General features: G+C 32.6%; 1 protein-coding gene across 13 annotated transcripts in view; it reads left to right on the top strand.

Annotated features, from left to right (window-relative positions):
• The window catches only part of LOC139515838 (SPARC-related modular calcium-binding protein 1-like), a 55,164-nt gene extending 27,389 nt beyond the window's left edge, over positions 1-27,775 (top strand). For 2 of the 13 annotated variants that reach the window (XM_071305555.1, XM_071305564.1), the window contains 12 exons: positions 2,031-2,246; positions 6,201-6,260; positions 6,998-7,093; positions 10,518-10,769; positions 11,601-11,630; positions 14,262-14,336; positions 17,710-17,811; positions 18,699-18,938; positions 19,887-19,968; positions 22,979-23,066; positions 25,491-25,644; positions 26,368-27,775. In XM_071305555.1, coding sequence (XP_071161656.1) covers positions 2,031-2,246; positions 6,201-6,260; positions 6,998-7,093; positions 10,518-10,769; positions 11,601-11,630; positions 14,262-14,336; positions 17,710-17,811; positions 18,699-18,938; positions 19,887-19,968; positions 22,979-23,066; positions 25,491-25,644; positions 26,368-26,444 — 1,472 coding nt within the window. In that variant the 3' untranslated portion in view covers positions 26,445-27,775. The remainder of the gene's footprint in view (positions 1-2,030; positions 2,247-6,200; positions 6,261-6,997; positions 7,094-10,517; positions 10,770-11,600; positions 11,631-14,261; positions 14,337-17,709; positions 17,812-18,698; positions 18,939-19,886; positions 19,969-22,978; positions 23,067-25,490; positions 25,645-26,367) is intronic. The other 11 variants (XM_071305556.1, XM_071305565.1, XM_071305560.1 and 8 more) reach the window with 7 other exon arrangements.
• Positions 27,776-27,961: the final 186 nt, after the last annotated feature.

Below are 27,961 nucleotides of genomic sequence, written 5' to 3' on the forward strand. Positions count from 1 at the left end.
AAACTTTATTTTATTACACAAAAAAATAATAACGTAAAGGACCCCATGAAAGTACATTTTAAGTTCAATTCTTGGAAACAGTTTTAAGTATCAGCGTGTTGACCTGAAAAATGTCTTCAAGTCTAATGACTTTCGGAAGAAAAACAAAACCGCAACATAACAGCTTAGGTTCGTCTGAAAGGATGTTCCCTTGTGGTTTTCATCAATTCTCGGTGTGATAAGATAAATTTTGAATTGCAAAAGATCTAGTAAGAAATCAATTTAAAGGGCAATTCCTAATTTCACTGCTATGTTTCCGACATTACCATAAAAACTGTAAGTCAGGAGCTTGTTTTTCAGTGGTTGTCGTTTGTTGCTGTGTTACAAATTTGATGTTTGTTCATTTTTTTTGTACATTTGAACTAGGTCCTTTGTTTTCTCATAATGGTTTGATGTATTTTTTTTTGTTGAAGTGGACATCAAAAGTAGGCAATATGTATTCAAGCTGTTGTCTGTTCTATGGTCGGGTTGTTGTCTCTTTGACACATTCCCCATTTCCATTCTCATTTAAACCTGAATATGTTACAGTTTAAACACAACCGAATACCGTAAGCCTCAGATAGTAATAGTTTAACTTTCTGCCACAATGGTATGAATAACATTTATTGCTTAATTTACAATGTAGGTACATGCAAATTGCATGTTTGACATGTTTTGACCTTGTTAACATGTTTCGTTCGAAACTCGTGGTTTTAAAAGTATACCGAAATGAGAAAATTTCACTAGTTTTGAGATTTTTGATGTGTGCTTCGGTTTTAAGAAAAATGTGCTAGAGTGTATAGAATTTCCACTAAATACCAGAATAGTTTGAATATCTCACGTTTTAGTCGTCGTGTTTTGTAATTATAAGTTTCTCCTCGACTTATATAAGTTTTGAATGTCCCTTTGGTATAGCTTCCGCCTCTTTTGACAAAGTAAGCGTCTAAGTGAAGCGAAAAATACAAGTATGAGGTGACAACGAATTCACTCGGAGTACGGTTCAACGTAATAAATAGAAATGAAACACGGAACTAAATTAGGCTGTGGTACATTAAACACGGGTCAAGTTCGGATTTGACGTATATCTCGTTTCCGTTTTTCAAATAACGAGGTTTCGTCACTAAACTAGTTATGTTTTGGGTGTGGTAAAATATGTATTTACTACACAAGACTATTATTTTTTAAATGAGACAACAAAACATCGTTAAATGTACAATATAAGCTGTGTTAAGTCTTTTTTTTTTATGAAAAGATCAAAATCGAAAAAAAAAAGATGACACACAATTAATTTAACTTGATAAAATGGAAGATTTTAAAGAAAAATGAACTAACAGCATTGGCACATGATTACAAAATTATGATTTGAAAAATTAATAACAATTATAGATGCTCTTCAACTTTGATCTTGTTTGGCTTTATAAATAATTTGATATGAGCGCCAATGATGAGTCTTATGTAGACGAAACGCGCGTCTGGCGTACTAAATTATAATCCTGGTACCTTTGATAACTATCATTAATGTCATATAAAAATGAATCGAGTACAAGAATAGATTTTCTTAAATAAGTACTCAAAAGGATTCAGATAAATTAAGGATAATTAAAAAATTGTAGTGAAAAACTATTTTACTGAAAGAAATTCTCAATATAAAGAACTTCATACAGACAATAGATAAACATTACCATCTGATAAGGTCAATAATTATATTAACAAGAAAGAGTCAAATTCCATGTTTTGAACCTAGAACACCAAATTGATGGATTTTTATTTTTTTGATTTTCTATTTTCAAAAATTGTTTAATCGTAAATATTCAAAATAAATATGTGATATGATTGCAATTAGACAACTATCGAGAAGAAACCAACTTAACAGAAATTAACAGCTTACCGTCTTCAACAATGATCAAAGCCCATACCGCATAGTCAGCTATAAAAAGACTGATGTTAAATGATAATTGATTTTTTTTTATTTTCTATAATTTATATTTGGCTAAAGAATTTGTTACTTTCAGGTTCTAAAAGTTCTACAAAATGTCAGCAAGAAAGAACGGAAGCTCAAAAAATAGCCAGGCGGCCAACAGCTGGGATTTTTATACCAGAATGTAAGAAAGATGGGTCTTATGTTGATGTTCAGTGTCACGCAGCTACAAATTATTGTTGGTGTGTAACCAAAGAAGGAAGACCAATTTCTGGTACTTCATTACAAGGAAAAAAGCCTTCGTGTAAAGGTACTTCATTATAGGGGGAAACCGTAATGCAAGATACAATGTGCTTGGTTACTGGGAAAAAATCTTGGTGTAAAGGTGCTTCATTATAGGGGAAAACCTTAATGCAAGATGCAATGTGCTTGGTTACTGGGAAAAAATCTTGGTGTAAAGGTACTTCATTATAGGGGAAAACCTTAATGCAAGATACAATGTGCTTGGTTACTGGGAAAAAGTCTTGGTGTAAAGGTACTTCATTATAGGGGGAAACCTTAATGCTTGGTTACTGGGAAAAAAAGTCTTAGCGTAAAGGTACTTCATTATAGGGGAAAACCTTAATGCAAGATACAATGTGCTTGGTTACTGGGAAAAAAGCCGTAGTGTAAAGGTGCTTCATTATAGGGGGAAACCTTAATGCAAGATACAATGTGCTTGGTTACTGGGAGAAAAAGCCCTCGTGTAAAGGTACTTCATTATAGGGGAAAACCTTAATGCAAGATACAATGTGCTTGGTTACTGGGAAAAAGTCTTGGTGTAAAGGTACTTCATTATAGGGGGAAACCTTAATGCAAGATACAATGTGCTTGGTTACTGGGAAAAAAAGTCTTAGCGTAAAGGTACTTCATTATAGTGGGAAACCTTAATGCAAGATACAATGTGCTTGGTTACTGGGAAAAAGTCTTGGTGTAAAGGTGCTTCATTATAGGGGGAAACCTTAATGCAAGATACACTGTGCTTTATTACAGCAAAAAAAAAAAAAAACCTTCGTAAAAAATGTACTTCACTCTAGGGGGAACCTTAATGAAAGATACAATATGCTTCATTACAGGAAACAAGCCAACATCTAAGGTACTTCATTAAAGGGGGAAACCTTAATGCAAGATACAATGTGCTTGGTTACAGGGAAAAAAGCCTTCGTGTAAAGGTACTTCATTATAGGGGAAACCTTAATACAAGATACAATGTGCTTGGTTACTGGAAAAAAAAGTCTTGGTGTAAAGGTGCTTCATTATACGGGAAAACCTTAATGCAAGATACAATGTGCTTGGTTACTGGGAAAAAGTCTTGGTGTAAAGGTGCTTCATTATAGGGGAAAACCTTAATGCAAGATACAATGTGCTTGGTTACTGGGAAAAAAGCCTTCGTGTAAAAGTACTTCATTATAGGGGAAAACCTTAATGCAAGATACAATGTGCTTGGTTACTGGGAAAAAGTCTTGGTGTAAAGGTGCTTTATTATAGGGGAAAACCTTAATGCAAGATACAATGTGCTTGGTTACTGGGAAAAAAAGTCTTAGCGTAAAGGTACTTCATTATAGGGGGAAACCTTAATGCAAGATACAATGTGCTTGGTTACTGGGAAAAAGTCTTGGTGTAAAGGTGCTTTATTATAGGGGAAAACCTTAATGCAAGATACAATGTGCTTGGTTACTGGGAAAAAAGCCTTCGTGTAAAGGTACTTCATTATAGGGGAAAACCTTAATGCTTGGTTACTGGGAAAAAAGCCTTCGTGTAAAGGTACTTCATTATAGGGGAAAACCTTAATGCAAGATACAATGTGCTTGGTTACTGGGAAAAAAAGTCTTGGTGTAAAGGTGCTTTATTATAGGGGAAAACCTTAATGCAAGATACAATGTGCTTGGTTACTGGGAAAAAAAAGTCTTCGTGTAAAGGTACTTCATTATAGTGGGAAACCTTAATGCAAGATACAATGTGCTTGGTTACTGGGAAAAAAGTCTTCGTGTAAAGGTACTTCATTATAGGGGGAAACCTTAATGCAAGATACAATGTGCTTGGTTACTGGGAAAAAAAGCCTTCGTGTAAAAGTACTCCATTATAGGGGAAAACCTTAATGCAAGATACAATGTGCTTGGTTACTGGGAAAAAGTTTTAGTGTATAGGTGCTTCATTATATGGGAACCTTACTGAAGGATACACTGTGCTTCATTACAGCAAAAAAAAAAAAAACCTTCGTAAAAAATGTACTTCACTCTAGGGGGAACCTTAATGAAAGATACAAATGTTTCATTACAGGAAACAAGCCTACATGTAAGGTACTTCATTATAGGGGGAAACCTTAATGCAAGTTACAATGTGCTTGGGTACTTGGAACAGTCTTGGTGTAAAGTTGCTTCATTATACGGGAAACCTTAATGCTTGCTTATACAATTGCTTGACTGCTGGGGAAAAGTCGAGTAAAATTTCTGAAGTAAAGTACATTGCTTACACACATATTTAACCCCGCCACATTCTTTATATGACTGTTCCAAGTCAAGAGCCTGTAGTTCAGTTGTTGTGGTTGGTTTATGTGTGTCAAATTTTTGTTGAAGGCCGCACAGTGCCATATGAATGTCTTTATCCACTCCATTTCAACTCTGGTGGACATTAGTCTCATTCTCAATCATACCCTTTTACCACAAGAAACTGCATCTGTTGTTAACATAAGCTATATATGAATGCATATTCCCGACGATTATTAATACTTTTAAAATTGTGTGAATTTCAAGAGTTTGAAGTATGCAAGTTTAACTTTTCTAACAACGATATTCGGTATGTTAACGTTATTTGTAATACCATTCAAGATCTCTGAAAAAAACCAATAGATTCAGTCAGGCATAAAACTTTGCTCAGTGCTCGGAGCACAAAAATCATGCTCGAAACATGAAATCCAGCATTTTGATTGGTTGATTCTTGAGTCTGAGTACAAAAATCGTGCTCGAAAGTTTTATGACCGCAAATATTAAACTTTGTTTTGTATTTATTATTAAATATGCTTGTTTGTTTTGGGTGCTGTGCACTTTTTAGACGTGTATTATATGTATGTATGAATATATACTGGTGTCTGGATAAATGCGTCTTTAATATTGAAACAAAACTCATAGTCATGACTTGATGCAAACATGCTGGCATTAAAATAGGGATTGTTATATCAATATTCTTATTCCATGCAATTTTTCGCTTTTACGTGTATCCAGCATATTTATTCTCGCCCTTGCAAACATTATTTCGATTTTTTTTAAAGGATATATTTACTGCTTCTAAATTTAATTACATGTATAAATGAGGTTCAGAAAGGGGTTTACATGGGTAGAAAACAATTAGTACGAAGTAAACACAGAAATGAAGGATATAGAAGAGGGACGAAAGATACCAAAGGGACAGTCAAACTCATAAATCTAAAACAAACTGACAACGCCATGGCTAAAAATGAAAAAGACAAACAGAAAAACAATAGTACACATGACACAACATAGAAAACTAAAGAATAAACAACACGAACCCCACCAAAAACTAGGGGTGATCTCAGGTGCTCCGGAAGGGTAAGCAGATCCTGCTCCACATGCGGCACCCGTCGTGTTGCTTATGTGGTAACAAATCCGGTAAATAGTCTAATTCGGTAGGTCACATTCAGGAAAGGGAAGGGGATTGTAGTTACGACGTAAGGAACATATCCGATATCATTTGTGATACGGTTATTCCATAACGGTCAACCAACTCGTGATGGCGTCCGTAAAATTTACGAAGGGATGATTTCAACTTCACCATTTGGAACTCTTGGTTTAATAGCTTCCTTGTGAGCAGCAACCCTCTATCAAGAAAATCATGATAGGAAATGCAAGCACGGGAATATCGTATCAATTGGGAGATATATACCCCGTATGCAGGTGCTGCTGGAATGTTGCTACTTAGAAATGGAAAGTTCACAATTGGAAAGCTGAAATCATCTCTTTTGTAAAAATGAGACCATAAAAATAAAGCATAGAGCATAGTTTGAGTGCTTAAATCTAAGAAAATAGAAAACAATTGACAAAACACTATAGTATAGAGGAAAATGATCTAAAGATTTTAAAGAAAACTGAAATACCATCCGTTCCAGACCCTCGTGAATTCAAAATTATATCTTGTTGTCTTGTTTGTCTCCCTCAATTCTAAAAAAGATGAAATTGTCGTTTCTATCCAGATATAATTTTAATTTTAGGCAAATCTAGAACGAAGAAATCATTTAGAAATAAAGATAGAACAAGAAAAAAGAAGAAAGGTGAGTATCAAAAAATTGATTCATTGAAGTAATGAATGCTTCTTAAAGACTTTATGTAACTTTATTAAGGCGTAATAGCTGCTGACCGATGTGTGCACGATCAACAATTTTACACCCCAAAAATTACAAAAAGAAGCATTAATTTCTAATGTTAACATTAAAAAAAAAATATTTTAACAACAATGCAAAAAAGCTAGATATATTATATTTTTTTCTTTTTTTATATACCTGTGTACTCCTGTTTTTAGAAACACGTGTCATCACGAATGTCATATTTCATTTTGATATAAAGGTTAATTTTTGAATGACGCGCGATTATTGTTAGCCAATCAAACTAACGAATTCTCGTGAAACATACATGTTATGTAATTATATCTGTTAACTCAAACCCATTGTAACAGCCGGGTTGATATCTGTTGGAAACGCCTGCATGTGTAACCTCTCAGAAACATCCAGCATTTGAAAAGTATAGTGGTGTAAATTGCCAAAGAATTGTCATGTATCTGATTTACTTTTACGACGTTGTACATACATGTGAGGAAAAATGAAAATTTAAAGGTTCCTCTGATTTGAAAATATAAAGTAAAAACTGCAAAATATTACAGAAATGTGTTTGACATAAACATGATTTAATATTCATTTTAGTATTTTGTTTTATTGTAGTTTTCTTTATTGCTTGTTTTCAAACAGACGACATCAATTGTATCTTTTATATATGTTTTTGTTTTATTTTGCAGCGTGCAGAAAATCAGATAGAGCTGAATTTAATAAAAACCTTATGCAAACTTTTATAAAAGAATATGAGCGAGCAAAAAGCTTGACAACTAGCAGCAGTGAGTATGTTGTATATATATATACTATGGAAATGGTCTTAAATCTCTGCGGTAGTTTATATATTACATTCCATACCTAGACAAGGGGTTGAAGTCATAAAACTTTGCTCAGTGCTCGGAGCACAAAAATCATGCTCGAAACATGAAATCCAGCAATTTGATTGTTTGATTTTGGAGTATGAGTACAAAAAACAGACTCGAAAGTTTTATGACCGCAAGGCCTGGTTTTATCTATTTGAGTTTGAATCGGAATGAATTGTTACTGGCTAACTAGCAGGGTCGAAAAAAAAGTAAACTCACAGAAATACTGAACTCCGAGGAAAATTCAAAAACGGAAAGTCCCTAATCAAATGGCAAAATCTAAAGCTAAAACACATCAAACGAATGTATGGACAACATATGTCATATTCCGAACTTGGTACAGGCATTTTCTTATGTAGAAATGGTGGTTTAACCTTGTTTTATAGCTAAACCTCTCACTTGTATGACAGTCGCATACATTTTCATTATATTGACAACGATGTGTGAACAAAACAAATAGACACAATAAGCAACAAGAATGTGTCCAAAGTACACGAATGCCCCACTCGCACTATCATTTTCCATGTTCAATGGACCTTGAAATTGGATAAAAAATATAATTAGGCATTTAAATTAGAAAGAGAATATCATGGGGAACATGTGTACTAAGTTTCAAGTTGATTGGACTTCAACTTCATCAAAAACTGCCTTGACCAAAAACTTTAACCTGAAACATGCACTTTCATTTTCTATGTTCAGTGGACCGTGAAATTGGGATCAAAGTTTAAATTGGCTTTAAAATTAGAAAGATCATATCATAAGGAACATGCCCCACTCGCACTATCATTTTCCATGTTCAATGGACCGTGAAATTGGATAAAAAATATAATTAGGCATTAAAATTAGAAAGATAATATCATAGGGAACATGTGTACTAAGTTTCAAGTTGATTGGACTTCAACTTCATCAAAAACTACCTTGACCAAAAACTTTAACCTGAAACATGCACTTTCATTTTCTATGTTCAGTGGACCGTGAAATTGGGGTCAAAAGTTTAATTTGGCTTTAAAATTAGAAAGATCATATCATAAGGAACATGTGTACTAAGTTTCAAGTTGATTGGACTTCAACTTCATTAAAAACTACCTTGACCAAAAACTTTAACCTGAAGCGGGACAGACGGACGAACGAACGGACAGGCAGACAGACGGACGAACGGACGCACAGACCAGAAAACATAATGCCCCTTTACTATCGTAGGTGGGGCATAAAAATGTCACAAATATAGACACAGCAGTCAACATTGTATTTTAATCTTAATCTCTATAAAGACGAACAAATATGTAACAAAGAATAACAAAGGAATATAGACAAAGCACATCCTCTTGTTACTGGAAGTGACCTTCGAAGGACTACATTGGAATGAACGAAAACAAAGATACTAGTAACCGAAATAATCCAGTTAAGAAAGTGTTATGCCAGCAAGGCAGTATATTTCAACGTTATTGCCTGTATCAGTTAATTAATTGGGGTTGTTTAACATCCTACACAACAAGTTGTAATGCTCTATGTCGATTATATTAAACAGAAACTTAACACTTTTATTAATTTGGTATATGCGGAAATGGTTCAGTCATTGTCAGAACAGATACTTAAGTAACAATTGTTTGGTTTTGTCTTACATATAGTGCATTCTACAAGGTTACTTCCTGCAATAGATATTACATGTTTAGGCAGGGGTTATATATAGCTTTAATTCATTTTGATTCCTGACATATTTTAATTTTCTCGACATTTTAAGTGAGATAACACATTCGGTATCTCAAAATTGATAGAAAAAAATGTGTTTTTCGAGACTTTACTCGGTTACTCTATAAAGATACACAGTTTGGAAGTATATATTTTCAGTCTTAATCAACGAATTAGGAACACGATTGAATATTACCGACCTAAGAGCTAAGCCTTAATACCTAGCCAAGGTCGTTATAATTACACTCCTCGTAAATTTCATGTGTAACAAGGATCGAGATAGACATATTCAAAGACCCATATAAAGGTACAAAATCTGAAAGAAAAGTAAACATTGCCCAAGAAGTCAAAATATTGTGTTTCGAAGGCGATGTTTTCGTCCGTTTTTATCGAAAATTTAATAGCAAACAAACAAAATTGTAGATCAAATTCAGTCCCATATCCAACATATATATAATGTTACGTAACCTCACAGATGTTTGACTATAGGCATTTATATAGTATCATTTATATACGAGAATAACAATTACACTTTGTTTATTTATTTTTTGAATATGCATAAAGATATTTGTATGCGAAAAAATATGTTTATTATTCATAAATCAGTGTCAATGCTTCGTTTTCCCTATAGGAAGAAAATACTTTGTATATCATAGTACTGCAAAGAGGAATAATAAAATCATCTTAATTTCTGATTATATTCGGTGCGCACCTCGTGTCAATTTGTTTTTTAACATATCTTAGTGATAATTTTATGTTTTTTAGTGATTAAGATTATAACTTAATGTTGATGCTGTATTTTTTTTGCATTTTTACCTATTATGTCTGTTTGTTTTGTTCACCGCGTCGTTGTCAATATAAAGGGATTTGATGCAACTGTCATACAAGTGAGAGGTTTAGCTAGCTATAAAACCAGGTTCAATCCACCATTTTCTACATAAGAAAATGCCTGTAATGACAGTTGTTAACAATTCATTGGTTTGATGTGTTTGTGCTTATAATTTTGCCATTTGATAAGGGACTTTCCTATTCAAATTTTCCTCGGAGTTCAGTATTTTTATGATTTTACTTTTTAACAATTGCTAGTGCTTTTTTCTAAGTGGGCATAGTTTGAAAGGGTGGCTTTCTTCGGATTACCAAATAAAACAACCTAAGCACACACAAGTAAGCTTATAACTCCAAAAAGACAACATAAACGTCAAACGGTCTTAAAAATAAAATTATTAAAATGAATCAGATGTATCACAAAAGTCATGTCAAATGTCACCACTTTTGATAGTTAAACATTTTGAAATTTAACAATCTTGAATGCATGTTAGTGGTATTATTACAAGAGAAATCTTGTTCCAACTAGTAGAATTGATATGATTCCAACTAGAAGAATTGATTATGATACAGCAAATGTATACAGTGAATAAGGAGGCAACACTTTATGAAGTATATGCTAAAAAAGTAATCACAGCGTCAAATAGAATGGTTTCTACTGAACCATAAAAAAGGAGATCCCTTAAAAATTAGAAAAATGAAAGTGCTCTTACCAGGTGCGAATCGGTCCGAATTTGATCTAGATTACATTGTACCATTTCCTTGATCATTTCAGTAAAAAAGACACTAAAAAGAAAAATTGTTAAAAAATGTGTTACTTATTTTTCAGATACAGAGGATTCTTTAAATAATTCAGATAATTCACGTGAGAAACGTGTGGCTGAGTGGAAGTTTTCAGAACTAGATAGAAATAAAGACAATAAATTAAGACGAAAAGAAGTTCGGTCTTTAAAAAAAATGGTGAAAAAAGTTATTAAGCCAAGGGCATGTGCAAAAACATTTATTTCATATTGTGATTATGATCAAAATAAACGGATTGAAAAGGGAGAGTGGACGTCGTGTCTCGGTGTGGATGTAAATGGTAGGTATAAATATATATATATATATATTTATTTATACATATATTTATCATCATGTTTGAGTACCGTTGTTTAAATTTCTAGACTTATATACTATAATAATAATACAATGTATATATGTAAAACTCCCCTTATATAATTAGTGTCTTATGCCATTGCTTTTTATTTGACAAAGATACTTACCTACGTCATTATCAACAACTTTCACCTTTTGCTTCAAACATTTGATTATGCTTATGTGACAAGCACGCTTGTAACCATCCTCAGATGACGACCTGCTCAAACAGTCAATATTTTCAACTATCCGACGAGCTTGAAATCTGATGACCAAGACATTCGAGAAAAGGTGTGCTTATTTGGCTGCTTTTTAAGACATAATATTTATGCATGGTCTGTTGATTGCTAAAAAACATGTTCACTTCACTGATGATGAAGTTGCTTTAGTTAGCCTTAGAGCTAATTTGGTACGCTTTATAGCTAATTTGATACGCTTAAGGGTTATTTTGATACGTTTTAGAGCTTGTTAGATACACTGCCGAGCTTCACATACGGTATGGTAGCTTGTTTATTTTCGAAAACGCACCCAAACTTCATTTTAGATGTCTCTTTACTTTTTGTTTCACTGTATGCTATTGTTGATCTGTCATCACAATGACGTTTATTGTACACCCACTTAATTCGTTTCGGGGCCTTTTTACCTACTACGCGGTATGGGCTTTGTTCATTGTTGAAGGCCGTACGGTGACCTAAACTGTTAATCTCTGTGTCATTTTGATTCTTGTGGGGTAAAGCATGCATACTTTTTCTTTATACTGGTTTTTCACGTTATTTAGGTAACAAGGGAAGAACAAGACAAGAAACCAGTAAGTTTTACTTTCCTTATTTTTATAATAATCCCATATTTATTTTACTTTATTTATTTTGTTACATTTTTCAAAACTAAGAACGTCTTCACTATGAATATGTCACTAAATACAAAACCAAACTGTCATTTCAGTTATATTTTTTCAAAGACATACATTTCACAATTCTATATTTCTACAAGTAAAATAATAGCGTTTTTTTAAACTTCTTATTTTCAAAGTTCTGATTTAGTTTTATATCTCTTTTAAAAATTAAGGCTTTTCCCCACCCAGGCTTATATTTTGTAATAATAATAAAAAAAAAAAAAAAAAGTTTGTCATATGAAATTTTATAATTTTTAGACATTTTTATTTCAGTTTAACATTTTTCATATATCTTGTGTAACATCTAAATTCATATCTGTTTCTTTAGTTGCTTTATACCTTACTTACTTAATTTCATCAGGGGTAGTGTCTACAGAAATATAATCAAAGACCAAAAATTAAAAATAAATTTTAGGGCTAAATAAAATGCAGAATTATATAAGCATGAACTATGAAACTATGAAAATGACTAAAGTATTGTTGTGTATAAAAAGATTACATGTTCAATTTAATTGCTATAACTGCATCTCCCAAAGTGAACTAAGTTCATTTCAATATTAGAATATTATATCAAAAGACTGCAAAATTAAAAAAAAAATTGATTCGAATTGATTACACGCATTTGAAAATACCATAAACACTTATTTTATTTATGATTACAAATGATCATACGAAAACACAATGGACCATTTTAATCAGACCAGAACTAAAGCAAGGGTTCAAGTAGTTGAATTGAACAAGAACTTATTCAGGTGCACTCGAACCCAAATGTTTCCACTTAACTTTATCAAGTGCACTCGAAAACAAAAGTTTGCCACTAAACTTCACCAGGTGCACTTGAAACCAAAAGTTTTCAACTTTATTTAATCAAGTGCACTTGTCACCAAAAGTGTTCAACTTAACTTCCTCGGGTGCACTCGACCTCAAAATCGATATTAGGTAGAAAAAACATATTAATTGTTAAGGTATTTTATAAACTTGATATCTAAATGAAAAAGAATTTTGCTTAATTTATACTCTCTATTTGGCGTACTCTCTTTACTCTTTTCCTACGCTAATTTTACATATTTTATATTTAGTTGCTGTAGATCCTAACTGACTAAACGTCACTGATATAATATTTTTTCAAACTGTTGTTCCCAATGCCTTTTCCCCGAAACTCAAATCTGGAACTAAATTTAATTCTAAACTCTTATACTTTGGCAAATGATTTATTTGCAGGTAATTTGTACTCAAAAGGAATATTTGATACTGTTAATCAACTTATTTTCGCGAATACTTTTTTTTCTCGAAAATATAAGCCCTTTTTAGCCGAATTCGCGGCATTTAATTACATTATTTTCAAACTTTAATACTTATGCAGTTTGATATTCGCAACGAATTATATTCACCTTATTTTTTTTTTTTACTTGTGAAAATTAGTTGGTTTACATTAGAGTATAGTGCAAGTTTGACATATATGTGAAAAAATACATTAGTTTTTCAATATAATTTTTATTGTTTCTACACGTTATCGGGCACAAGCGCTACCTTTCATCAGAGGAGATAACTTGTTATGTTCAATATTTAGTTGCCTTTATTTTTTCCGGATTGTAGCTTTTGGGAAAAGGCATTTTAATTTATAACGACATTCTTTTATCAACAAAACACTACACGTAATTTAAATACTATTCTAGAGCAGCGTTTGTTTCCGGTTGTTACAATTATACAATTAACTGTTATAAGTCAGAATAATTTATTGTTGTACTTTTTGTTGAGTCTGAAAATCAGACCAAATTTGATTTCAAGATATTGTCATAGTTTTACCATATTGCAAAATACACATAATAGTATAGTTATTTAAATTAAACATTAGTTTATCAGGAACAGCAGTTTCCCAGAGTTATTGTTCTTGCTTGGTTTGCTGTTGCACTTCTTTTGGCTTATTTTTCTGCTTTTAGTATTAACCCACTGCAATCCACAAAAAATCTATTCAAATATTCAAATTCCTCTATGAAATCATTCCTTTTACAGGACCGACCATTTCCTCTTTACCTACATTGCTTTAAATATAAAACGATATCTACAAAATCTTAATTCTTCAAATGGCACTTTTTGAGCATAGTGAACTTTATTTCTGGAGAAATGGAAGTTTGGTTGAGAGATGTGGAACTAATGAGAAAGGACACGATAAGATGAAGAGAGAGAGAGAGAGAAAACGAGAGGAAGCTAGGAGAGTGTTTCTTTATTCATCTGTATGTGTGTTTGTTTGTTCATTTGTGTGTGTATCTGTGTGTGAGTGTGTTTTGTTATGTGTAATGAATGTCTGTATGTTTGAGAGAGAGGAACAGTATGTGTGTGGATTTAATGTGCTGAGAGAAACAGTTTGTGTGTGGTTTGAAAGCGCTACGAGGAACAGTTTGTGTGTGAATTGAAAGTGCTGAGCGGAACCAAATTTCCAAATCTCTATCTTTTACTAACTCTTAACACACTAACAACGGCAGACCGGGCAAGTGCAATAGCCAAGTATCAAAATAGAACAGTGTTATATAAACCTATCTGATATAGTGTATTATATATTTAATTCCCTCAAATCAGAAGACAATGCAAGACCGAAGCCGAGAGAGCCACCACAGATTGAAGGTACTTAATGTTTCAATTCAATTAAAATCAATGTTTAAGTTATCTGAATAAAGTACAGATGTTATGTCCGAGCTTTGCGTACAAGGATCTGAACACGATCTGTTCTACTTTCTGGTTTAAAACCGTTTGGTTTCCTCTGGTGTTGTCGGATTGATACACACCTTCAAAAAGTTGAAAGCTGCAATTTCATACGCAGATGCCATAATAACCAGAAAGAGTGTTTTCAGATCCTTGTAAGCAAAGCTTAGACACACAATCTGTATTTTATAAGGATTTTGTGAAAGTGTTAGTATTCTAAAAAGAAAACAAACAGTTCTACAAATTGAAGATATTTAGGCTGAAAAAATATAATAATGTTTCCTGTCATCCTTTCCTACCTATGCTTATCCTTCCGGGTTTGTAATAACATAAGCAACACGACGGGTGCCACATGTGGAACAGGATCTGCTTACCCATCGATCACATGAGATCACCGACATTTGTTGGTGGGGTTCGTATTGCTAAGTTTTTGTTTTCCATATTTTGTCTTGTGTTCTATTAACGTCTGTTTGTCTTTGCTATTTTGGCAATGGCGTTGTCAGTTTATTTTTCTATCTGTGAGTTTGAATGTCCCTCTGGTATCTTTTGTGCCTTTTTTCATACTTTTAAACATTTTTGGTTGAGCTTTCCCATTTCAGACATTTGGTTATCCAGCGTTTTAGCCCAGAACATTTTGTAAAATGTGTACTAACTTTATTATCCATCTACCTTATTTTATTTAAAAAGAGGCCGGAAACATTGTTATATTTTTTTCCTTTTTCTCTCTTATTACAATCAATTTCTAAGCGTCAAAAGTTTCAAAACATATAGTAAACAGTCATACATGTTGAATTTCATAAGTATCTTTGTAGCTATCCCATGCATGGGGGTATGGACAGGGTTTACAGAATAGAGAATAATAAACAATGAATGCAGAATAAATGATAAAAAATAGACTGAGGAAAATAAGCAAAAATTATAAATAATAAACAATAATTGGTAACAAAGGAAAACTATTGAGAAAAATGTCTATTTTTATTATAATAATCTTTATTTGTCATATAAGTAACATTATACTTGTGACATAAACAAAAGTAACAACAACAATAAAATAACTGAGTTGAACATACACATATCTATATATATACAAGTAAAACTAACTAAGAGTCCCCTGTCCTCAGCTCTAAAGACTGTTTTATAAAGGAACCTGTTTTTTTCACTTGGTTTATATTAGAAGGATTTAGTAGAATTACAAATACAGAATTAAAGGACCCCAACCACAACCTCATGCATGATATTAAGTTTTTTTCATTTTTGTATATTTTTATAAGTTTAGCTTATGATGCAGCTTCCATGCTTTGTGCAGAGCTACTGTTTAGTCGCAGTTATTATTGAATTGCTTTCATTTGTCAAATGACAGAACAATGTTATGTATACACACTATATACACCCTTTTCACATTTATTTACAATTATTGAACTGAACGATGGCAAGAAAACTGTTACTCATATAATCTATTATATTTGTTTCAATCGCAGTGTCAAAATTTAAAGCATTATAAAAGCATGCAAGTATCTTACAATAAATGTAATTTCTAAATGTACATGTTCTGTATACAATACATGTATATGGAAAAAAATTTCAAATATTTCCTAGCTGTGATACATTGAATTCAAGAATAAATTACTTTTGATAGAAATAATTTCATACGAATTGTCCATACCTATAAGATATAGAATATGTATCTATATATTTAACATATTCTTAGAATACAATGTGCGAACATCCTTTTTATACGACCGCAAAAATTGAAAAAATTTTGGTCGTATATTGATATCACGTTGGCGTCGTCGTCGTCGGCGGCGTCCGAAGACTTTTGGTTTTCGCACTAGAACTTAAGAATAAGTAAATAGAAATCTATGAGATTTAAACACAAGGTATATGACCATAAAAGGAAGGTTGGGATTGATTTTTGAAGTTTTGGTCCCAACAGTTTGGGAATTAGGGCCCAAATAAGCATTTTCTTGGTTTTCGCACTATAACTTTAGTTTAAGTAAATAGAAATTTATGAAATTTTGACACAAGGTTTATGACCACTAAGGAAAGAATTTGATTGATTTTGAGAGTTGAGGTCTTAACAGTTTAGGAATTAGGGGCCAAAAAGGGGCCCAAATAAGAATTTTTCTTGGTTTTCGCACCATAACTTATGTATAAATAAATAGAAATCTATGAAATTTAAACACAAGGTTTATGACCATTTAAGGAAGGTTGGGATTTATTATGGGAGTTTTGGTCCAAACAGTTTAGGAATAAGGAGCCCAAAGGGTCCAAAATTAAACTTTGTATGAATTCATCAAAAATTGAATAATTGGGTTCTTTGATATGCCGAATCTAAACATGTACTTGGATTTTTGATTATGGGCTCAGTTTTCAAGTTGGTCCAAATCGTGGTCCCAAATTAAACTTTGTTTGATTTCAACAAAAATTGACTCCTTGGGGTTCTTTGATATGCTGAATGTAAACATGTACTTATAATTTTTATTATGGGCCCAGTTTTCAAGTTGGTCCAAATCGTGGTTCAAAATTAAAAAATCAAAAAGTTTCCCCCTTTTCAATGATTTTAAGTCTACCCCGAAAGGGTTTCGAATTCTAGTATAATTGTAGCGGAATATAAAGTTCCAAAATACAATCTCGCTCGTACAAACCACGGCAACAGGTGGCTCAAGGTACGGTCTTTCAGTTAGATGGGGTTACTAGCTGGTATTGAAGAGATCAGTGTAAATACTTGAATCTTGAAAAAAAAAATATGATAAGGGCAAAACTTTGATGCTGCGTATATATAAGAGTGTAGTTTATATTTAAAAAGGAATATCAGAAAATAATTAGAATGCATTAAAGAAAAATATGTGACAAGCAGCCATTAAAAAGGTAGTACGATCAAGGCGCATTACGGTTTTACTATGTAATCATTATCCAATATAAAAAAGGAAATACAATTTTTAGTCCAATCAGAGTGTATGAATATTTTAAAATTATAATGAAATAACTTTCGACGACAATGACGAGTTATTGAAAGCGATCTGTTTTACTAAATAGTAGTATAGTAGAATGGACCACTTCACGGTTATTGCAGCCATATTGAATAGTGGTCAGAAATTTTGGAGGGAGATGGAAATAGTTAGAAAATACGAGAAAACATATGCATGGAGCAAGGATGTTTTCCCGCGTTTTTGAAAGCATTTCTACCTCCATTATCAAAATCTGTCCTCTATTCAATATGGCTGCAATAACCGTGATAGGGCCAATTGAAATATATGGACTTTGATGAAGTGAATGTAATTTCTTTGTATCACAGAAAGCAAGACCTCCTTAATAGATTTATCAAGGAAACCCTGGCCTCCAAAGGGACTTATTCCCCATCAACCTAGTAACACCCCAGCACCGGAAACAGACGACAGTAAGATATTTTTACTTTATCCTAGCTAATCTATTCTTGCTTTGCTCTAATATGTATACTGGAACTTCTCGTGTTTTTCAGATTTGTGTTATGTTAATGAATTTCATGAGAGAGAAAAATATTTTTTAATACAAAAATACGTTTCTAAATACGATTCGACCAGACTGGATTGTTTTACTATACGTTACAAGTATATTTTTTTTTACAAAGAAGCAAATGTATGCCGAACTGTGACCTATTATAAAAGTCTCATTGTCAAGTGTACATGTACCACATTTTATGCACAAGAACGAATATTGTAATTTTTATGATTACAAAAATGGAAGTAGTTGGGAGATGTTGACAAGATTTATCCTTATGATCTGCCATGAAATAAACTTTAATATGTACTTTTGTTTAAAATTTTACTACAAACTAGCATTCAAGAGCTTTTGCTTGCTGTCTTTGCAATAGTAAAGTAATATTTTCATATGAAACACACTTGTTTTATATTGTAAATATTTTGAATTTGGAAATACGGCATGAATATATAGTATTAATTTAACGTGGGTATAGTTGAGTACAGTCAAATCTGTATATAAAGGCCACCTTCGGGCGAGACAAGAAGAGGCCGGTATACTAACATGACAAGACAAGTTTTTTTTTAATGGAGGTGTCATTTGTAGCATGTTTTCGATTAACTGTTCTTGAACATAAATATGTATGTCTGTAATTCGCTTAAACTTATTGGGTGTGTAAAGGTGAAACAAAACTTTGCAGAAAATATTATTTTACGTAGATTTAGCCTATCTTTGCTTTGCTTTTGCATGTACATGTATGATAATTCCAATAGATACATTATTTATATGTTACGGTATGCTATAATGTAAAATAATCATATTAAATAGAAACCCGGAGTTGTATAGAAGAGAGGGAAGCTGCCCTAATACAGAACAGACAAGATCCTACTGGTGGAACATTTATCCCGTCTTGTACAAACACTGGACAGTGGTCACAGGCTCAATGTCATAACTCTTCTGGATACTGCTGGTGTGTCCATGAAGCATCAGGCAAACCAATCCCAGGGACGTCCGCCTTGAAGGAGTTACCAAAATGTAATGATATCAAAATACAGCGAGAAATGAAAGGTATTAAATATAACGTATACTTATGTTAAGTATTTCTTATATTTCCGTATTTTCTTCCATTTATCGACAGGTTCTAAATGAATGCAAGACATACTGGTAATGATCTTCCATTCACATCAAATTTATATTCACATCAACCATTCACATGAAACTTTTATTCACGCATAACTGGGGTTGAAGTATAAAACTTTACTCAGTGCTCGGAGCACAAAAATCATGCTCGAAACATGAAATCCAGTATTTTGATTGGTTGATTCTTGAGTCTGAGTACAAAATCGTGCTTGATAGTTTTATGACCGCAAGGCCTGGTATTCACGTCAAACTGGCATTTCTAAAATTTGTCACGCACACCTAAATGCTATCCACAACACGCAGTCTATTGCAAGAATGCGTCATCCACATATGTTTAAACTGCAATTTACAAGAAACTGCCATTCGCCTAAAAATGCCGTTCACAGCAAGCTTTCATTCACAGCAACTGGCTGTTCCATACAAACGGGAATGCAATCATTGCAGCAATTCACATCAAACTGAAGATCACAACACACCACAATTCACACAACTTACATTTAAGGAATAAATTCAAGACATATATTATTGTTGGTACTTATTATTAAAGAATAAAATTACCAAAATACTGAACTCCGAGAAAAAATAAAAAATGAAAGTCCCTTATCAAATGGCAAAATCAAAAGCTCAAACATACTAAACGAATGGATAACAGCTGTCCTAGTCCTGACTTGGTACAGGCATCTTCTTAAGTAGAAAACAGTGGATTAAACCTTGGTTTTTAGCTAGCTAAACCTCTCACTTGTATGACATAATTTTCCTTGTTTGTATTGTTAGAATTCATAGAATTCCTATGTCCCTAGTTTCTAAATATTCGCTTGATGAATTGATATACATTACATCTTATAAGAAATAAAGCATATTTTGGTTATTTTACAGGTTGTCCGTTTTCTAAGAAAAGAAGATTTATTGCCGATTTATTATTATACATCATTAAACAGATGAATGAAAGTAATCCTTTGTGAGTAAATTCATTACTACTGCTATGAGTATCTGCATAATATTAATGCTACTGGTCAGAAAAAATATACAAGACCAATTGTTAAAGCCCCATTTATGGTCATTATATTTTCTGGTCTGTGCCTCCGTCCGTCTGTCCTTTCGTTCGTTCGTTCGTTCATTTGTCCGTTCGTCCGTCTGTCCCCGTTTCAGGTTAAAGTTTTTGGTCGAGGTAGTTTATGATGAAGTTGAAGTCCAATCAACTTGATACTTAGTACACATGTTCCTTATGATATGATCTTTCTAATTATAATGCCAAATTAGAGATTTTATCCCATTTTCACCGACCACTGATAATAGAAAGTGATAGTGCGGATGGGGCATCCGTGTACTATAAACTCCTTGTTTTCAAAATTGAATGTCGGAACTTAACCAAACATTTAAAAACGTCTAGTAGAATCAGATTGCATTTCTTTATATATATACAGTGTATTTATTTAATTTGTTTTCTGTATTTCATCTGAAAAGGAATTTCATACAAACATGTAAATTATATTTTATTCAAGATATGGAATAAATAACTGAAAGTATCACCTTATTGTCATTGAAATAAATTAAGTTTTACGAATTTATTTCGTTTGGTCTAAAAAAAACAATTTCATATTCGAAAAAAAATTTATTTATTTGAACAATACTATATTTAAAAAAAATGACAAACAAAAAATTATTAAAAATTTCTTGTTTTTGGTATTTATAACAATAATGTATATGATATAACCCATAAATAATTTCATTAAGTTCTCAGGTGTAAAATGTGTGTAAAGGTTTTATATGGCTGACTGACGTCTGAATTACCGTCAGTAACAATGTTGACAAAAACCTACAAAAGCATGCTTCATCATATTAAATAAATCTATATGTTATCATATTCACTATCTTGTTAATCCCACAGGTGTTGAAAGTTTGCACAGGTGTGAACTGTAACCAAATAGTACTTGGCCCTAGTCAATATTGAACACTTCAAATTTTTAATTATTGGTCAATTTGTAAAGTTCGAAAGTTTAATTCTAAATAAGAAATGCTCTTGATCAGCCCTCGTACAAATGGTAATACTGCAATTCCATTAAGAAAGTATATGGGGTATACCAAAAAATGACAGATTTATTTTATATACTTTGCCAAATTTAGTTCATATCGTGCTTTGTCTCAATAAAGAATAAAAGTTATAGGTCAATAATATCAAAATAAGTAGATGACGTATGATTACCAATAAGACATTCCTGATGATCCGTCAGCTTTTACATGAAGTGGTTTTGATATATAAGGTCTATTATGCAGGTTATGAAAAGATTATTATAAGATAAATTATGACAAGTTTAAATTAAGAAAATTACAAGAGTAGTGAAGTTTATGTTCATTTTTTTTCTTGCTATGACTTTGGGGCATATTGTTTTACCCTTGTTTGTCCGTCCGTCCGTCCCATTTTAGGTATACAATTATTCCACATTTCTCCTTTTACTAGGATTGTTTTACTTTGCTGACTGTTCTAATGCTTTGTCCGTTTCTGTGTGAGTTACATTTTAAATGTTGTGCCGTTGTTCTCCTATATTCAATGCGTTTCCCTCAGCTTTAGTTTGTTACCCCGATTTTGTTTTTTGTCCATGGATTTATGAGTTTTGAACAGCGGTATACTACTGTTGCCTTTATTTGTACATATTAGACCCCGTTCACACTAGGACATTTTTATCGATTTAAACTAGACCGGTTCACTTTAGATCGGTTTAAGGGCTAATGTGAACGCATTGAATCGATCTTCAATCGGTCTAAACTAAAACACCAAAAGAGGTAGTTTAGTTTGAATCGATCTAAAGTAAACCGATCTTATTTTAAATGTGAACGCAGGGATCGGTTTAAACTAGTACGATTGAATCGAAAATAACGTATGCGCATGTATAGCGGCAAAACTATCTCAGAGGTTCGTTGTTTAACCCATATTTCTCTATTAAGACCTTTAAAACAAATTGTAAACATGTTGTCTTCGCCATAGCATAGATTTGCGAAATCTGTGTCTTCTTTTCTTATATTGATTTTTTTCTTTGCAGGAACCGCAGTATTTCCGGCGTCGTATTGTAACTTCGTTGCTACAGTTATTTTTTTCAAAATTAAAGAAAACTGCAATAACACCAGTATCAAAATTTTAAATTGTGATTCAAGAGAAACAATAACTTTATTCATTTTTTTCCAAGTGTGTGTATCAGTGTATCAGCACATGAATTTGATAAATCAGTTCTATTTATACACAGTGTTTACAGTTTTACGGGCAAAAAGGTTAGATCGATTGCGTTTTTTTAATTGTAGTGTGAACGCAGTGGTTCATATTAGACCGATAGAGATCGATATGATTAAAGATAATGTGAACGCTAACTGGTTTTATTTAGATCGATTCAAATTAGATCGATAAAAAAAAATGCTAGTGTGAACAGGGTCTTATATGCATGTTGTCAGGGTTTTTATTTTTTTTCCTAATATTAGCCCTTTTGAGAGAACGTTGAACTTTGTCATTTTTGGAGTATACATGCATAAGAGATGCATACCGTTTCCGAATAATTTTACAGAAAGTACACCATGCTGTCAGTTGACGTCTGTGTTAAATATATCAATTGTTTATTTTTAAACATTTGAAGTCTACATGCACTCTAACCATACGTATAATTATGTCCGTCTGTGACGTCCATACCATTTGAGACTTAAATTCCGTGTGACATATATTCCTTTCTTCGATTTAGATTAGCCAAAAACTTAACCGGGTGTTTAATTAATAGGGTGTTTAATTAATAGGCAACAACATTCAGTACATGCTATATTTTCAAAAAATAATAATTCATTTCGTTATTGTATTCGACTATCAGGCAAGTGGTTTTATAAATTCACTTTTTTATGGCCATTGTCTTTTAATTAAAGGAAACTGGTACATCATAAGAAAAAATCCATTGCTAAAAAATTGATCACTAATAACAATGGTTCTTTTTCAGAAATGTACTGAAGGTAGGCGGTGTAGAAACCACCCCTGACGGAGCTGTCGAATGGAAATTTAGAAATTTAGATTCAAATTCAAACCTTGTAAGTAAAGATATTATAAAATATTGTCAGTTTGTTTTCAGCTTATGAGTCTAATCATTCATTTGGTATCTTTTGCCTCTCTTTAAAAAAAAAAAACAAGAATGTGTCCCAAGTACACAGATGCCCCACTCGCCCTATCATTTTCTATGTTCAGTGGACCGTGAAATTGGGGTCAAAACTTTAATTTGGTATTAAAATTAGAAAGATCATATCATAGGTAACATGTGTACTAAGTTTCAAGTTGATTAGACTTCAACTTCTTCAAAAACTACCTTGACCAAAAACTTTAACCTGAAGCGAACGGAATGACGGACGAACGGAGGCACAGAGCAGAAAACATAATGCCCCTTTACTATCGTAGGTGGGGCATAAAAAGAGACAAAAGATACCAAATGAATGATCAAAAACATAAAGCCGAAAACAAACTGACAATACAAAGACAAACAACAGTAACGATATACAAAACACAAAATAGAAAAATTAAAGACTAAAAAATATAAACCAAACTAAAACCGGAAGGTTAAACAGATACTGAATCAAATATTGCACCCTAAGTGTCAAACTCCCCGGCAGTTCCAGTTCCGATCCGCATACCGGTCCGAATACTACTCTACACTATTGGAGTAAAGGAAAAAAGTTCCGGAACGGAAACGATCACTGTACGGAGTTTGCCTAAGTGTTGCTCATTTAAGTACAAATCCGGTGATAATAAAATTGAGAATGGAAATGGGGAATGTGCCAAAGAGACAACCCGACCATAGAAAAAAACAATAGCAGAAGGTCACCAACCAATAGGTCTTCAATGTAGCGAGAAAAGTCTAGATCGATAGGTCACCATCGAGGAAAGAAGGCGAGATTGTGATTACGATGGTTTGAACATAACCGTCGTCATCTCTGACAAATATAAATAAAATATAACATGACGGCCAACGACCTGGTGACGTAAACATATTCTTTTATTTCTACTTCACCACTTAAAACGTGTGGTTTCATAAATAATTTCATTGTCGGCAGGAAATGCTAACTATGGAATATCGTATAAACTGTGAATATATACTCGGACTTCTCTTGAACTGAATTTTAATGTGCTTATTGTTATGCGTTTACTTTTCTACATTGGCTAGAGATATAGGGGGAGGGTTGACATCTCAAACAGTTTTAACCCCGCCGCAATTTTGCGCCTGTCCCAAGTCAGGAGCCTCTGGCCTTTGTTAGTCTTGTATGATTTTTAATTTTAGTTTCTTGTGTAAAATTCGGAGTTTAATATGACGTCCATTTTCACTGTACTAGTATACCTATTTTTTAAGGGGCCAGCTGAAGGACGCCTACGGGTGCGGGAGTTTCTCGCTACAGTGAAGACCCATTGGTGGCCTTCGGCTGTTGTCTACTTTATGGTCGGGTTGTTGTCGCTTTGACACATTCCCCATTTCCTTTCTCAATTTTATTCATATATATGCAGGCGCTGCTGGAATAATGCTTGTAAGAAATGGAAAGTTCACAACTAGGAAGCTGCACTTATTTATTTTTGTCGTAAAGGGTTATTATTTTCAACCGACTCTCATTGTCAAATAATAGATGCAAGTCAAGATTTGAGGCAAACTTAACAGCATGTGTTTTATCATTTATTTTGGTTTGATAGATGCATTAAACATATTCACTTAATCTAGAATTATTTAGTGAGAGGACATCACATATAAAGTGTGTTGTATTTGAAGCACTGCAGACGTCCAACCGGTAGTATTATTGTTGCAAATTGAAATTCCCTGGCTACATGTTGTTAGCTTTAAATAAAATACAGCTATCTCTTAGATAATAGGATTGACACTTTCACACGTACAGTGTAAATCGAATTTAGTTCAAATCATTTATTTTAGTATAAGGGGCTGCTTTAGTATGGAACCATACAGACAAAAGTCCTCTGGTCATTTTACTACTTCAGATTATCCTATATTCTATCTTTTCTTATTATACCCTCCGCTTAAAAAGTTGGGGTATACTGTTTTACCTCTGTCTGTCTGTCAGTCTATCCGTCAGTCCGTTCCATGAATATTGTTCTCAGGAACTGCATTGAAGGATTTCTGAAATTTGGTTCATGTTTTTTATGAGTCAGCTTTTTCTTGAAATGGGTTTTCAGATTAATCACTCTACATCTTTCTGTTTTCCGAACAATTGCATCATTTTACACATGAAATCCAAGTTGAAAATTTTCCTCATATTTTTTTTTTTATCATGAACTACATTATGGTGATTTTTAAAATTTGGTTTCAGGGTTAAACAAATTCCTGTTTACTGTCAAGTATTTGGGCGGGGTATCATCAGTGAGCAGTAGCTCGCATTTTAAATTGTTATCTATGTAATGATCATAAAAAAATAAAAATTAATAGCAATACAGCAATTGGTTGAAGATCTATTGGTTATTTGCAGATTTTAGAACGCAAGGAGCTAAAGACATTACGAAAAGAAATCCCACAAACTAAAGATACCAGGCGATGTAGGAGAAACTTCATACGATATTGTGATGAAAATAAAGACAGAAAAGTATCTAAAAACGAATGGGTTAGCTGCATGGATACAACTGGTAAGTTTAAGAAATAAAGTTGATGTAGTGATAAGAGGCTCGACCATTGCGGATGTAAATTAAATGTTCACTTTCAAGTATATCATATTTTTATTTACATTTGTATCCATATCCTGCACAGAACAATCAAATTTATATATGTAGGCTATCACCCACTATTACCATTATAAGCAAACTAAATTAAAAATATGTTTAAAATGTTTCTTTTTCCAAAATAACTGCAGGAGAATGGCTTAGCTTTAAATTGAACCAAAAAGAAGGAAACTAGGAAAAAAATGAAATCAAATGAAAGGATTGGTCATGGATCAGGAAAGTCAAAAGCGACAAGAGACAATAATAACGATGAAGAAACAAATAACAAATATTTATGTTCATATAAAGGCACAATAAAAAGAAATCACTTCAGTACTTAAAATTTATCTTATGCAGTTTTACTAAATTCGTATTGACGGCTTGGCAAAAAGAGAATAGTACAATACGATAGCGTTCAATGTCTGGAACAATCGGAAACGTTAAAAACAGTAACGTCCGATATGTGGACCAATCGGAACATGTTTGACTTGTTTTGTTGAACGATTTTGACACATACATCTTTCTCTCTACTATATGTAGTTTGTTCAAGAATTTTGGCCAGTCTAAAGAAAGCAAAATCTACATTTGTAACCAGAGAATATAAAAAGAATCGAACAAATATTTACTAAGTCATTTCTTCTCTATTTACAGGTAGTTCTGGTTTATTTACAGAAGATCCTAGACGAAGAGGTCCTAATCCTTTTAGCAATATTCTAAGACAAAGCTGACATTAAAGACTAGGAACTTTGATTCTTATCTGTGATATTTAATATAAGATTCCAATGTGATGAACGAACAAAACAGCATACGGTGTTGGCAAGAAAACACTATTATTACTTCGCCTACTTCGCCTACAGATCCATTTGTTAAATATCATTATAAATTATAGCATTATTACATCACTATTTAGATTCATTGGGGAAATATGTAATCCTGTTGTTCATCACATTAACTATGTATTTGTTGTGAGATACTGTTAATCGTCTGATGAGAAATATTATGATATTTCCGACAGATAATTGCTGTCTGATATGCCAAGGCTGGTGGTGCCTTTAATGAAATGGGTAATTACATATTGAGTGATTGTCAGCTCCTGTTTTCTTCAAATCTCTTAAATTACATAGAATCTCGCGTGGTTTTATACCCTTAAAACAATAATGTCTGTTAAGATTTTCATCAAAACTGACTTTGAAATTACAAACAGACAAACATTAAAATATCAACAACAATTAATGTAATTAGTTTAAGTATCAGAACTCTGATATTTTGATTATTATTTCATCACCAGACTGAAACCTGGTTAAGATAAATAAATCTCTACAAAATTGTTGTAGAAAAGGGATGGCTACAAGTGCAGAATGTATAGTTGTTTTATGTCTGATGAATAATAATTGGACATTTTGTAAAGTAAGGGAAAATAAAATGCTAACTTATGCTTATGGGAGAGGACGTCTCTAATGTTGTTATAACTTGTGTCCAATCCCTTTTGCTACTTTTGAAAAATAAAATATGTTTAAACTATAATAGTTATACGCTAAGTGATTATTAAACTGAATTCAAGACTTAGCTTTATGTATCTATACAACTCTTCTTTTTATATGCATTGTATTGCAATACTAACTTGTTCAGCAACACAATTTAATGTTTGGGGTTTTGGGTTTGTAATTTATGATTCTTAAATATTGGATAAAAAAATTACAAAATCATGTTACATATTTTTCTACCCCACCCCTCTCAACAAAACTAATCTTTTAACAAATTCTTGCAACTTTTCCCAATTTGAATGAAATAGATTGAGATCAAATTTTCAAATCTGAACAGGAAACTATCAATTTTATTCTAAATACTTAACAATGCTTAATATGGTACACATTGTCGTTTCTTATTGAGAAAAATGATAAACTTTTTAAAGTTAGTTAAAATGTCAATCTGTAGATTTGTTTACATATACATGTTGTTTATCTTTCGCTGCAATGTTTGTACATATGTATAGTTGTTTTTTGTCTGATGAATAATATTGGACATTTTGTAAAGTAAGGGAAAATAAAATGCAAACTTATGCTTACTAGTTTTTATATATGAAAATGATAGAGATTTAGTATGATTGTCAATGAGACAACTCTCGACCAAAGACCACATTACGAAGAAGATAAGCAATACTAAATCATTGATCGGCTTTCAACAATGAGCAAAAACCATACAGCATAGTAAGCTATAAAATGCCACGCAGTCACTATTATAACGA

The sequence above is a fragment of the Mytilus edulis genome, chromosome 3, assembly GCF_963676685.1.
Source record: "Mytilus edulis chromosome 3, xbMytEdul2.2, whole genome shotgun sequence".
Classification (NCBI taxonomy): domain Eukaryota; kingdom Metazoa; phylum Mollusca; class Bivalvia; order Mytilida; family Mytilidae; genus Mytilus; species Mytilus edulis.